The sequence below is a fragment of the Schistocerca piceifrons genome, chromosome 2, assembly GCF_021461385.2.
Source record: "Schistocerca piceifrons isolate TAMUIC-IGC-003096 chromosome 2, iqSchPice1.1, whole genome shotgun sequence".
NCBI classification, from domain to species: Eukaryota; Metazoa; Arthropoda; class Insecta; order Orthoptera; family Acrididae; genus Schistocerca; species Schistocerca piceifrons.
The window spans coordinates 456,094,221-456,109,307 of NC_060139.1; the positions used below are offsets into that span (position 1 = coordinate 456,094,221).

General features: G+C 36.8%; 1 protein-coding gene across 1 annotated transcript in view; it reads right to left on the reverse strand.

The window, feature by feature from the left end:
• LOC124777802 (sialin-like) overlaps positions 1-15,087 on the reverse strand; it is a 139,763-nt gene that overhangs the window by 14,401 nt on the left and 110,275 nt on the right. Inside the window, exons 8-9 of the mRNA XM_047253318.1 lie at positions 13,138-13,293; positions 4,286-4,371 (exon numbers count right to left, since the gene is read on the reverse strand). Coding sequence (XP_047109274.1) covers positions 4,286-4,371; positions 13,138-13,293 — 242 coding nt within the window. The remainder of the gene's footprint in view (positions 1-4,285; positions 4,372-13,137; positions 13,294-15,087) is intronic.

Genomic DNA, 15,087 nt, shown 5'->3' on the forward strand with positions numbered 1-15,087 from the left:
GTGTTCTTCAGTTCACTCTACATATAACTCTTATTGCTCATTTTTGTGCCTGGAAAACTTTAGCTTGGCTTCATGAATTACCCAAAAAAAATAATCCCATTTGACATTGTGGAATGAAAGTAAGCATAGTATGCCAGCTTTTTCATTTTTATATCCCCTATGTTTGACACAATTCACATTTCAAATAGAAATTTGTTAAGATGCTTCAGCAGTTCTGTGGTGTGCTCCTGCCAGTTGAATTCATTCTATCTATCTACATCTGAATCCCACTCCGGCTACTGCTGGGTGTGGGTGCTGACGAGTCCTCTCCATTTGGCTCGGTCCTCCCACCACTTTTCTTCCTCCACTTGCTGCCCGGTCACACCTCTCCTTTTTACAGATATTCTCACTCCCATTTTCCACTGTGTTCTTGGGTGCCCTCTAGGTCTTTTTCCATCCATCTTTAGTTCTTCCATAATTTTGGGGAGTCTCTGCCCATGCATCCTTTTAACATGCCCATATCATCTTAATCTCTTTTTTTCAATTTCTTCTCTCATACTTTCTTGTTTAAGGTCCTTTCTAATCTGTACATTCCTTACTCTGTCCATTCTTGTTTTTCCCTTAACTGCTCTGAGAAATTTCATTTCCCCTGCTTGCAGTCTGCTCCAGTCCCTTTCTGTCATTGTCCATGTTTCTCCACCATAGGTGACAATAGGGAAGTAACAATTCTTATACACAAGGAGTTTTGCTTTTTCTGAAACTTCCCTATTCCAAATCAGGTGTTTTATTGTTTGGTAGAAATTGCCTCCCTTCTGTAACCTCCTATTAATTTCGTTAGTTATTCTTCCATCCCTAGATATTTCACTCCCTAAATAAGCGAAACTTTCTACTACTTTGAGGGGCTCTCCATTCAAGGTAATATTTCCATTGATTCCTTTCTCTCTTCCAAATACCATTACTACACTCTTATCTTTATTTATTTTTAATCCATACCTTTTCATTATTTCCTCCCATGTATCAAGCTGTAACTGTACATCTACCTCTTTATCACCCCACATTACCATATCATCTGCAAAAATAATCTTTTTGTCTTTTTCTTTTACTGCCCTGTTCATTCCCTCCATCATAACATTAAAAAGTGCAGGAGATAGAATACTTCCTTGCTTAAGTCCTTGTCTCATTTCAAAGCATTCAGAGTGCCCCAATGGTGTTCTAATTCTACAATTGTGTCCTCTGTACATTGTCTTTATTACGTTAATGTAACCATCGTCTACATCTATCTTCTTCATTTCTTCCCAGAGTCTTCCCTGTTAACTGAGTCATATGCCTTTTTTACACCTATAAAAACCATTATCATCCTTTTGTTATACTCCCAACTTTTTTCCACCAATTGACGGATGGAAAATATCAGGTCGATCGTGCTTCTTCCTTTCCTAAACCCATGCTGTTCTTACTCAGCTCCTTTTCTATCTTTTCACTTATTCAATTTAGTAAAATTCTCTCAAAAATCTTGGCTGTATGACTCATAAGGGTTATTCCTCTGTAGTTTTTACAAATTCTTTTATTGCCTTTCTTGAAGATGGGAACAATGTCTCCTGTTCTCCAATCATCAGGTATTGTACTATTTCTCCACACGCTTGATAGTACTCTATACAGCCACTGCATTCCCACTGGACCTGCTGCTCTTATCATGTCCACTGATACTTCATCAGGTCCTGGGGCTTTCCCCCCATTCATCTTCTTCACAGCTTTTTCCATTTCTCCCCATGTAATTTGTCCTAATTCTGCTTCCCAACTTCTCTCAATTTCTCCATTCTTTGTTGTTTCCTCATGTACCTGCTCCTCAGCATTTAACAGTTTCTTAAAATGTTCTTTCCAGAGATCTTTTATATTCTCTGGATCTTCAATCACAGTACCGTCCTCTGTTTCCATCTTTACTGGTACTTCAGAAGCCTTCCTTTTATTTTTCATCATTTTATAGAACATTTTCTTATTGCTCTTCACATCTTCTTCAAGTTTTTTGTTAACTCTTCCCATGCCTTTTTCTTTGCTGTTTCCACTATTTCTTTGTACTTCTTCTTTTCCTCTATATATCTCTTATGGTCTTCGTCATTTTTAGTTTTCCACCACTTTTTCCATGCTCCATTTTTTTTCTTCAGACTGCTTGGATTGTGGTATCATCCCACCAACTTGTCTGTCTTACTTTTCCCTTTCCAGATGTTCTACCAATACTTTTTGTGCTGAATTTATTATCAAGCTGTAATCCCAAGAATTTAACACAGTCCACTTCTTCTATCTGCTTGTCATCGTACGTTAGGCACACACTCGCGGGACACCCCTTACAAGTTCTGAATTGCATGTAGTGTGTTTTTTCAAAGATTAGTGACAAATAATTGGCTAGGAACCAGTGGTTAATGTCCACAAATATTTTACTACTCAATCTTTCTCAGACTACACTTGATTTGCTACTTTTGCAAACAAAACAAACTGGCATCTGGTAATGTAACTGATGAAAGGTCATTGATACACACAAGAAAAAGCAAGGATCATAAGATGGAACCTTGTGGGACCCCACATATAATTAGTTCCCTGTTGGATGATGCCTGAAATCTTAATACATGTTTCTTTCCTAATAACACCCTTTGTTTCCTGCCAGAGATATAAGATTTGAATCATTTGCAGCACTTCCTGTTACACCATAATATTCTAATTTACTTAAAAGAATATTGTGATTTACACAGTCAAATGAATTGCCAGATCACAAAATATACCAGTTGCCTGCAATGTTTTGTCTAAAGAATTAAGTACATTTTCACTGTAAGTGTAGATAGCCTTCTCAATATCAGAACCCTTTAGAAATCTGACCTGTGACTTTGACAGTACGTTATTTATGATAAGATGGATATCAAGCCGATTGTACATTACCTTTCCTAAAATTTTTGAGAATACGAGCAAAAGTGAAATTGGACAGAATTTTGATGCTATTTCTTTATCTCCCTTCTTAAACAGTGGCTTAACTTCAGCATATTTCAACCATTCAGGAAATATTCCACGAAATTCATTGTAAACTTTTACAGATTTATGACAGAAATGTAAAGACTGATGGAATGGTGAGAAAGTGGGTGAGGCAGTTCAATGATGGGTGAACCAATGTTCATGACGAATCATGGAGTGCATGATCTTCTGTTACGGTATCAGTGATGTTTTGATTCAGAAAGTGAATGAGAAATTTCATGAAAGCAGATGGTTCACAATAAGAATGCCTTGTGATGAGTTTCTACAAATTTCAAAAACTGTTTTGCATGAGATTGTCACAAATCATTTAAATTTTTGCAAATTGTGTTCCCATTGGGTTCCAAAAATGGTTATAGGTGTCTACAAAGCAAGAGTTGGGAGTGCTTTGACATTTCTTAACCAATACAGACATGAAGGAGATGAATTCTTAAACAGAATAGTGATTGATGATGAAACTTGGGTTTGACATGTCATTCCAGAATCAAAATTGATGGAGTGGAGGAACTCATGATCCTCCAAAAAACAAAATTCAAAACAACATTATCAGCAAAAAAATCATGTGCACTGTGTTCTTGGGCCTACAGGGCATTCTGCTTGTTCAGTTCCTTCCCACACATGTGCACTGTGTTCTTGGGCCTACAGGGCATTCTGCTTGTTCAGTTCCTTCCCACACATGAAACCGTTAATGTGGTATGATAATAAAAAATATTAAGAAAACTTTGGCATGCATTTCAGAACAAAGGGTGTGGAATACTCAGTCAAGACATTGTGTTATTTCATGACAATGCTTGTCCCCATTCTACTGGTGTCACTTGGAACCTTATTCAACAATTAGGTTGGGAACATTTAAATCACTCACCACAGTCTCCCATAGTCTGAAAACAACTTGTTCTTGAACTTGAAGCATGATTTTGGAGGAAGGTGCTTTGACAGCAATGGCAATGTAAAAAACATTGTTTAGCGGTGGCTGTCTTCACTGGCGGCACCTTCCTATCAAGAGGACATAGAGGAGTTGGTTCCCCGCTGTGACCTATGTCTGAACAATGGTGGCAACTATGCAGAAAAGTAGTTGAAGAAATACTCTTTCTTGTAAAAGTAAATTTTGGTTTGAAACAAAAAGTTTTTATGCATTTTTCCCCCAAAATGATACTTATTTTCTGGACATACCTTGTATTAATGCTAAGCTCCTACTCCTTCAGCACTATTAAAGTGTTAATTTCTAATCTTCCTCTGTTTTTGTACAAGGAAGCTACAGATATGTAGAAGATATTATTTGTTATAAAGTACTTACATTTTGGTACGTAAGTGTACTGACAATTATTGGTGCTAAAAATCCTGGAGTAGCACTAACCATGTTGCTTATGCCATACGTTACACCTAAAAAGCAGAGTACAGAGAAATTATAGCGCCAAATGTGACTCCATCACAACTGCAAAAATTAATCTGATTGAAATAATAAAACATAAACCTGAAATAATAAAACATAAACCAGGTTATAATAGTTGAATGTAATTACCAATATATAAGTACTTCGTCTGAAAGAGAGATAGATCTATAGATAACTATGGATGTATGTGGGAAAATATACAAAAAATTGCATGTACGTGTTTTTAAGCTTTGACGAAGTAGTTCAACTTGTAAAGACTGTTCCCTTTCTGTATGACATTACTGTTACACAAATTGTCACTCTCATGTACAGTTTGCCAGTAAAAATTTTCAACATTTTCTTTGTTTACTTTGCACTGAATTGTTACCTATCTGTAAAGTATGCAGTCTGGTAGTTCACCAAATTTTAATATTTCAGAAACGTTCAGGAAGTGAAACAAATACTAAAAATTTACAGTAGCACTAAATAAGCAACCATCAGTCTGACCAATCACAATTTATTAGAAAATTCCTAAGAACACCTCTCTGTTTATGACATGAACCACGTAATTTATGAACTTCTATCCAGTGCTTTCGTCATTTCTCTTGCCATTATGCTAGATATTCCAGTACTTAAGATAACTTTCAAATGATAAAGAAGCAAAGAGACATTATTGTGTAATTTTCCAACACTCAACATCCATAAAATTGTTATTCTTCATGTAAAATATGCCTCTATGCACCATATTACAAATTGTAAAATATTAATACACCAAATTCCAAATAACAAGACTCCTTGATATTATGCAGTGAACTTGTGTCACTTGCAAATTTTACTGTGTTTTATTATGACAGTCTTTGCCTCTGTAATGTAACAGACTGATATTCACCTATTAAACAATATGATACACATGATAAATACACATCACAAAGACCACAATTTCACTATGGAACCCCCCCCCCCCCCCACCCATGAACCATGGACCTTGCCATTGGTGGGGAGGCTTGCGTGCCTCAGCGATACAGATGGCCGTACCGTAGGTGCAACCACAACGGAGGGGTATCTGTTGAGAGGCCAGACAAACATGTGGTTCCTGAAGAGGGGCAGCAGCCTTTTCAGTAGTTGCAGGGGCAACAGCTTGGACGATTGACTGATCTGGCCTTGTAACATTAACCAAAACGGCCTTGCTGTGCTGGTACTGCGAACGGCTGAAAGCAAGGGGAAACTACAGCCGTAATTTTTCCCGAGGACATGCAGCTTTACAGAGAGCTGCATCAAACCAGTCTCAGGACTGAAGACCACAACAACAACATGTATGATCATGTTCTAATTTTCAACTTGCACCAATCATTGTATAACAACATGAAGAGTAACAATCACAGTACAAAGAAAAGTAATTAAATGCAGTTTTACTAAATGGAGCAAACTAGCTTGTTTATAATGTAAACATTCTTCAATTTACTAGTCTTCAGGACATATTGGAACAGTATGTTTTGTGTAAAATGATAAAACTGTAGCATTAGAGATACCATTATTGTAGACAATTACATTGGCAGTTTACTTTTAATGAAAACTTGCAAATTGAAATATTTGTTGTTAAAAATGTTCATCTTACAAAGTTTAGCATAGAAAAACTCTGCGTTTTACAAAACTATTTATGTAAAATATGTCTGTATAAAGTGTTGACTATGTTGCCACATGTAAATTCATTTGCACAAGTTTGTAGAGATTTTAAAACCCTAACTCACCATGATAACAGTATGGGTGCAGAAAAAGTCAGTTAACAATTGTGCATTTCTGTCCATGATTAAATTTTAGTTCTGTAATTAAGTAAAATCACCTACAATGGAAAACCACCAAACCTGCCTGCAGTGAAATTTGTTTAAAGAGTTATGGCAGAACTAGTTTGATATTTACAAGTGACACACTGGGCCTTAACATCATTTGTGCATTCACTATCAGTGCATAAAGTGAATGTTATAAACAGAAAATTGTCTACAGAACAGTGTCTGTCTCTTTCATAGGTGTCAAAATGTTATTGAGATTATGAAGATTTAAGACACTCTTTCATTGAAAAATGCTTCCATAAACAGCCACCATGCCAGCAAGCTATCTACAAATTAAACTGAAGGTTCAATGTGAGGTTCTGTAGCTGACTTACCATACAGTAGCTGCCCAAAATTAGTAACCACTGATGAAAATCTGCAGCATGTTGCATAGACATTCATGCAATAGCCCAAGAAAAATGCAAGAACTGTTTCTAAGGAACTACAATTTTTCAGTAGAAGTTTAAGACATTACATCTGAAGCCGTATAAGCATGCATTATTACATGCCCTAATCAATGATGATACTGATTGAAGATATCAATTCTGTCAGTGGTATGTGTTCCGCAGTGAATAATTTCTTCAATACTATCCAGTTGTATGATGTGGCAAGTCTTAAGTTAAATGAATGAGTTAACAAAGCAAATGATGTACACTGGCCTTCCAAAACTCTGTGATTTGTAATTGAGGAGGAGTCAGAGTTTAGGCTGGTATATGCAGAAGCAATAGGCCCCTACTTTTGAAATTTGTGTGTGTGTTTGTGTTTGTTAATGTCTCTGTCAACATAACAACGCTTTCGTTTGGTAAGTTACAGCATCTTTGTTTTTAGATATAAGTTAATTGTTGGATGTTTTCATTGGCCACCTAATTCTACTGTGACAATTCTAGCAGCTAGTTCGACAGCCCAACTGCAATGGACATATCTTAGACCTTGTAGCTACAAACACCCCAGACCTTACCAATGGTGTCATTATATACACAGGGATTATTGATCATGATGTCATCATAGCAACTATGGTTACAAATGTTAATAAATCAGACACGAAGGTTAGGAGAGTGGTTCTGCTAGAAAGAGCATTCATTTCCAGTATAATGTAGATAGAGGAATTATGGCCAAAGTTTAAACAGATTGAAAATCATGCTCTGAAGAAGTATGCACCCGGCAAGTAGATAAAGGATGAAAAATACCTACTGTGGTTTAACAACAAAATTTGGAAAATGAATTGGAAGCAAAGGCAGTGCACCCCTGGTCCAAAAGAGAACATGCAAATAACGACAGGCTAATGTTAGAAGTGATTCTTTCATCTGTGAAAAGGCCCCTGCACAAAGCACACAACAATTACAGCTGTCATACATTCACAAAAGTTCTGTCTGAGAACCCAAGAAAATTCTGTCCTATGACAAATTGCTAAGCTTGTCCAAGGTTTCCAACCAGTCACTCATTGACCAGTCTGGTGTGGCAGTTGAAGATATCAGGATGAAAGCTGAAGTTTTAAATTTCATGTTTACGAAATTGCTCACACAGGAGAATCATAGAAAAATACCAGTGTTTGACCGTTGCATACAGTACCATATGGACAACATAGTAATAAGCATCCCTGATGTAGAGAAACAACTGAGAGTGTTGAAAACAAGTAAGTCACAAGGTATGGATGGAATCCCAGTTCGGTTTTCCAAAGAGTATTCTACAGCACTGACCACTTACTTAGCTTGCATTTATCATGAATATCTCAACCAGCACAAAGTCCCAAGCAACTAGGAAAAAGTGCAGGTGACTCCTGTATATAAGAAGGATAAAAGAACAGCCCCAAAAAATTACAGACCAATATTTTTAACATTGGCTTGCTGCAGAATACTTGAAAATAGTCTCAGTTCAAATGTGTTAAATTTCCTCCGGGACAGATATGCTTGTGTCCATAAACAAGCACTTCTGTAGAAAGCATTGTTTGTGTGAAATTCAGCTTACCCTTTTATCCTGTGAACTTCAGATGAACAGCTACAGGCAGATTTGACACTCTTAGATTTCCAAAAAGCATTTGATATGGTCCCCCACTGCAGGCTGTTAACGAAGGCAGAAGTATATGGAATAGGTTCCAAGATATGTGAGTGGTTCAAAGACTTCTTGAGTAATAGAACCCAGTTCATCACCCTCAATGATCAGTGCTCATCAGAGACAAGGGTATTGTCAAGAGTCCTCCAAGGAAGTGGGATAGGGCTGCTATTATTTTCTATATACATAAATGATCTGGTGGACAGTGTGGTCAGCAATCTGTTGTTGAGCTGGCTGGAGTGGCCGAGCAGTTCTAGGCACTACAGTCTGGAACCGCACGACCGCTACGGTCGCAGGTTCAAATCCTGTCTCGGGCATGGATGTGTGTGATGTCCTTAGGTTAGTTAGGTTTAAGTAGTTCAAAGTTCTAGGGGACTGATGACCTCATAAGTTAAGTCCCATAGTGCTCAGAGCCATTTGAACCATTTTTGAATCTGTTGTTTTTTACTAATGATGTTATGGTGTATGGAAAGGTGTTGAAGTTGAGTGACTGTAGGAGGATACAAGATGACTTACACGAATTTACTGATTAATGTGCTGAATGACAACTAGCTCTAAATGTAGAAAAATGTAAGATAATATGAGTGAGTAGAAAAACAAATGCATAATTTTCAGATACATATTACTAGTGTCCTGCTCGACACATCATACTGTTTAAATATCTGGATGTAACACTGCAAAGTGATGTGAAATGCAATGAGCATGTGAAGATTGTGGTAGGGAAGGCAAATGGTTGACTTTGATTCATTGGGATAATTTTGGGAAGGTTTGGTTCATTTGTGAAGGAGAACACATTAGGACTGACTTGTAGGTGATCTGTACTAGATTTTATTAAAGGAAGACATACAAGCAATTCTGATATGGGCTGTTAGATTTGTTATCAGCAGATTCAAACAACACACAAGTATTGCTTTGGGAGCTTATACAGGAATCGCTGGAGGGAAGGCGCATTCTTTTCAAGGAACACTACTGTGAAAATTTAGAGCGCTTGCATTTGAAGCTGACTGCAGAACAATACTACTGCCACCAACATGCATTTTGTGTAAGGAAGATTAAGATACAAGACAAGGAATTAGGCCTGATACGAAGGCTCATAGACAGTTGTTTTTTGCCTCCACAAGAGGAATAGGAAAGGAAATGAGTAATAGCAGCAAGGGGACCCTCCACCACGCGCCATATGGTCCATTGCAGAGAATGTATGCAGATGTAGATAGCTTGATCAACAATCATGGACACACTCAATACATTAAAATAAATGTTAACACAATAATGTATAATTTCCTACTCAAAAAAACTATTTTCCTATCACTTGCAGATAACTCTTTAATATAAGCAGGGATGGCTAGAGGAAAAATGTAAGGAGGTAGAGGCTTGTCTCACTAGGGGTAAGATAGATACTGCCTACAGGAAAATTAAAGAGACCTTCGGAGAGAAGAGAACCACTTGTATGAATATCAAGAGCTCAGATGGAAACCCAGTTCTAAGCAAAGAAGGGAAGGCAGAAAGGTGGAAGGAGTATATAGAGGGTTTATACAAGGGCGATGTACTTGAGGACAGTATTATGGAAATGGAAGAGGATGTAGATGAAGATGAAATGGGAGATAAGATACTGTGTGAAGAGTTTGACAGAGCACTGAAAGACCTGAGTCGAAACAAGGCCCCGGGAGTAGACAACATTCCATTAGAACTACTGATGGCCTTGGGAGAGCCAGTCATGACAAAACTCTACCATCTGGTGAGCAAGGTGTATGAGACAGGCGAAATACCCACAGACTTCAAGAAGAATGTAATAATTCCAATCCCAAAGAAAACAGGTGTTGACAGATGTGAAAATTACCGAACTATCAGTTTAATAAGTCACAGCTGCAAAATACTAACGTGAATTCTTTACAGTCGAATGGATAAACTGGTAGAAGCGGACCTCGGGGAAGATCAGTTTGGATTCCGCAGAAATGTTGGAACACGTGAGGCAATACTAACCTTACGACTTATCTTAGAAGAAAGATTAAGAAAAGGCAAACCTACGTTTCTAGCATTTGTAGACTTAGAGAAAGCTTTTGACAATGTTAACTGGAATACTCTCTTTCAAATTCTGAAGGTGGCAGGGGTGAAATACAGGGAGCGAAAGGCTATTTACAATTTGTACAGAAACCAGATGGCAGTTATAAGAGTCGAGAGGCATGAAAGGGAAGCAGTGGTTGGGAAGGGAGTAAGACAGGGTTGTAGCCTCTCCCCGATGTTATTCAATCTGTCTATTGAGCAAGCAGTAAAGGAAACAAAAGAAAAGTTCGGAGTAGGTATTAAAGTCCATGGAGAAGAAATAAAAACTTTGAGGTTCGCTGATGACATTGTAATTCTGTCAGAGACAGCAAAGGACTTGGAAAAGCAGTTGAACGGAATGGACAGTGCCTTGAAAGGAGGATATAAGATGAACATCAACAAAAGCAAAACGAGGATAATGGAATGTAGTCGAATTAAGTCGGGCGATGCTGAGGGAATTAGATTAGGAAATGAGACACTTAAAGCAGTAAAGGAGTTTTGCTATTTGGGGAGCAAAATAACTGTGATGGTCGAAGTAGAGAGGATATAAAATGTACACTGACAATGGCAAGGAAATCGTTTCTGAAGAAAAGGAATTTGTTAACATCGAGTATAGATTTAAGTGTCAGGAAGTCGTTTCTGAAAGTATTTGTATGGAGTGTAGCCATGTATGGAAGTGAAACATGGACGATAACCAGTTTGGACAAGAAGAGAATAGAAGCTTTCGAAATGTGGTGCTACAGAAGAATGCTGAAGATAAGGTGGGTAGATCACATAACTAATGAGGAGGTATTGAATAGGATTGGGGAGAAGAGAAGTTTGTGGCACAACTTGACTAGAAGAAGGGATCGGTTGGTAGGACATGTTTTCAGACATCAAGGGATCACAAATTTAGCATTGGAGGGCAGCGTGGAGGGTAAAAATCGTAGAGGGAGACCAAGAGATGAATACACTAAGCAGATTCAGAAGGATGTAGGTTGCAGTAGGTACTGGGAGATGAAGAAGCTTGCACAGGATAGAGTAGCATGGAGAGCTGCATCAAACCAGTCTCAGGACTGAAGACCGCAACAACAACAACAATGCAATCAGTGAAATAATATTTTAATATGTGTAATAAATATTAGCAAACCCATAACACTTGATAATCTCCTGGGGAAAAAACTTTCGGTACAGCCCATTCCAGCCTCTCTATTGCAGTGTGTGTTTCTTGTGTTGTGTTTTCTCCCTTTTCATATAGCAAACTGATTTGGATAACCAATGCAGTTCTGTGTTGTTGGTTGCTAATGAGTCATTTTAACACTGAAACTCCTTTTCAATTCAGTAAAATTTCCAAATCTGAACGTTCGTACTTAGAGAAACTGCGGTCTGTAATATCTGCAGCCTATAACACCCTACATCTACTATTTGCTTAGAAATGTAAACAATTTCATAAATATGTAATACCTGTTATCAGTTATGAGCATATCTCTTTGTGTGTATAATATCTTTCCTCAGACTGTTGTTTTCTTGCCTATGAAATGAGCAACTTTGTTTTGAGAAATACAGTTAAATAAATGTTACTGGTTTTCAGACTGGCTTCCAGATTTTGTATGGAGTGCCTAAAGTGTAACTCCCAGTCATAATAACAATTCCTGAGCACCTCAAGAACGAAGTACTGTTATTGCACTGGATTATGGACAGGCTTGAGAAGACTCTAATTGCTTGCCTTCTATATGGAAAGTCATCTAAGAAATTCAGTTGAAGAGCCAGAAATTGCATGTACTTTTCTCTATATGAGTAGTATTGTCTCTTCAGACAATAAAATATGCCCCGACTCTGGCAACAGAATACAAAAAGTTTCCAAATTCTAACATATAGTATATTATATTGAGATAATATATATATTGAGATAATATATTTTTGCATGTACAAAATGTTAATTTATAATTATACTGAGGTATGGTTTGGAGGCAGTAGTAACAACTAAAACAGAAAAGAGTTGTCCATAGCCAACTAAATGTTGATACCTAGAAAAGTCAACACTAGTTAAAATAAAAAAATGAAGATCTCTGGCAACATCTAGTTCAGGAAGAAGCATGCTGATGGCCTATGAAGTAAAACAATTACAGTAGTATCACCATGTAAAGAAAATAGTCTGTCCCAAACTTTGATTCTGGGAAGATACAATGATGAACACTTCATAATGTGTTGGAGATGCAAATCTTTAAGGGCATAAAAAATAGAGGCATGACCTGGTGTCAAATACATGAACTAGACAACATGAGCTGGAACAGTGCTAAGACATTAAACTCACATAAGGCAGAATAGTGGTTTTAATTATCATCCAGTCACCCGGGAAAAAATTTTCTATGTCTTCCGTAAGTAACACATGCTAAATGTTATGATGGTTCCTATGAAAAGGCCACAGATGATTTCCTTCCATATTTAGTCTGAACTTGTACTCTGTCCCTAATGAACAAATAATCCGTGGAATGTAGAATCCCATTTTTTCTTCCATTTGTATAAGAACTATAAGTATTAATCAAAGAAGCAGCACGGAGGAGGCTCATAGAGAACCACACATGGCCTGCTGGAACAGAGTAATGATGTGATAGTGTGAATTGTACCTGTGTGCCTTCAAGACATCAAAGTCATGAAAAAGCAGGAAACTTAGAATGAATCGTCTATTGTAAAATTCTAAAGCACTGAGTGACAAACAAGTATGTTGGTTTCTGACACTTAAGTTAAGCACTGTTGCTAAAACTGGTGTAGATTAGTCATTGAGAACTCACTAGCATGGCAGATATGTGTTCGCTATGTAGTGTCTATTGATAAGTCTTAAGGTGGTGCGACATTTACTGTATGAATTGTTATGTTACTTACTTGCATAGTTGGGAGATAGGTCAACATAGGTAGAAAGTGGTCCAGAACTTTGTCCACCACTAAAGCCTGTGGCAGCTGCAATGCAAATAACTGCAGCAATTGCATTACATCCACAAAATGCTAGGGCCAGCATCATAATTCCCTGGCAAGCACAGGCTGAAACAAGGACACATAATTTTGGCAACATTTAGTAGCAACTGAGGCTTAAAAAAACACAAAATGTTTGAAAATGTTGTACATCATGTTTTGTTAATAAAATTGTATCTTCTAATATTCGTAACAGTTTGGAAATATCAAGAGTTCAAAACTAGCCACTAATAAAAATGTTATTTACAACTCTGATGGAAACCTTACTTAATAAATTACAAACATATTGAGTTGTTGATCCTGATACCAACACAATATTGGAATTACTTACATCTTTCATAATTATATCATAAACTTTTCATTAGCAGAATTATCAGGAAAGAAAAATGTGAAAAACTCAAATTACAAAATTAAATATTATACTCTGACAAAACAAAAACTATTCCTTTTTCATTCTTTAATATGTAATTTGAATGGCATCATTAAAAGTACTATATTATTTAAGTCTGTTTAGCATTTAACTTTTGATTGATATCTATGACATAAAATGTTTTTACATAAATATCTGCAAATAACATAATATTTGAAATATTATAAACTGGCATATCATTTTGCTATTTGGAAATGTCTTACGGTTTTCTTCACTTTCTCGTCTGTCTAACAGAAAGCAGATCAACATATTCTGGAGTTTACAGAAACCCAGTTTACATTTCACTTTCTTTCTCATATCACAGCAAAGGAGATATATGATTTATAACAAAGCTGAACATATCTACTTCCATTTTTATACAGTCAGTGTTTACAGCATAATAAACTGAAATAGGGTGAAGAAAAGAAATAATAAAAGAGTGCAGAAAAAACTCATGGCTGTAAATTTGATTGATGAACGTCACACAATTACACCTTAATTTTATGATAGCATCTGATGAGGGGTAATGTTGGGTAAATACAGATATTGTCCAAATTAAGTTTGCTTGTTTATTTGAATCTTGTTAAAGTTACTGAATCTACTGACTGCTGTGTACTAACAACAAGGATTAGCAGAAGCAATATACTGACAGAGAAAATTTTTGTAAGATGTTTGTAAAATACCGACTGTGTATCAAAAATAAGATTATAAACGGATAGATTGAGACAAAACACTTTTGTTATTCTAGTGCACATGAGAACAAATGAGGAGAGAATGCATCTGAGATACTGCAGACTTCCTTGAACAAAAAGAAGAGTTTTATTTTGTGTCAGTAATGCCATAATGGAAGCATGGTGAGCTGCATCAAACCAGTCTTCAGACTGAAGACCATAACAAGAATAATATCCTAATGGCAACAGTGACTGTTTTGGGTAAGAATCTATTACTGTTGAGGTGGAAGGAATCTCTTACAAATATGTTTATGTCACCCAAATAAACAAGAATTATGAATATAGCTGAGTAGCTACTGATGAGAAGTAGGGTTCAATCTAGTCTCATGCAGTGATTTCTCCATTGAGGAAATGCCTGAGAGTCTGTAGCTCTATATGTGTTGAAATAATAAATATGCTTGTTGTGTGGTTGACTTCAGTTACCAACTATGCAAGGGCATAGCTCACATACAAATATGATTCTAGTTACACTCCTGAGTAATTTGGAAGTGTTTTTGTAAATTTTTTGGCATACATTCACCTTTCATTAAGCAGTTAACAAATCAATGCAATATCTGCTTACTGCACAGCAAACAGTTCCACCACAACATGCAAACAATGGTACAAGTGGTCCAAGTTGGCTGTCTTTCAGTGTGGCTGAAGGAAGTATGTTGGAACGAAAGTGGCAAATTATAGTGAAAACGGTATTTACAACTAAGTTACAAAATTGTAAATTTATGGACA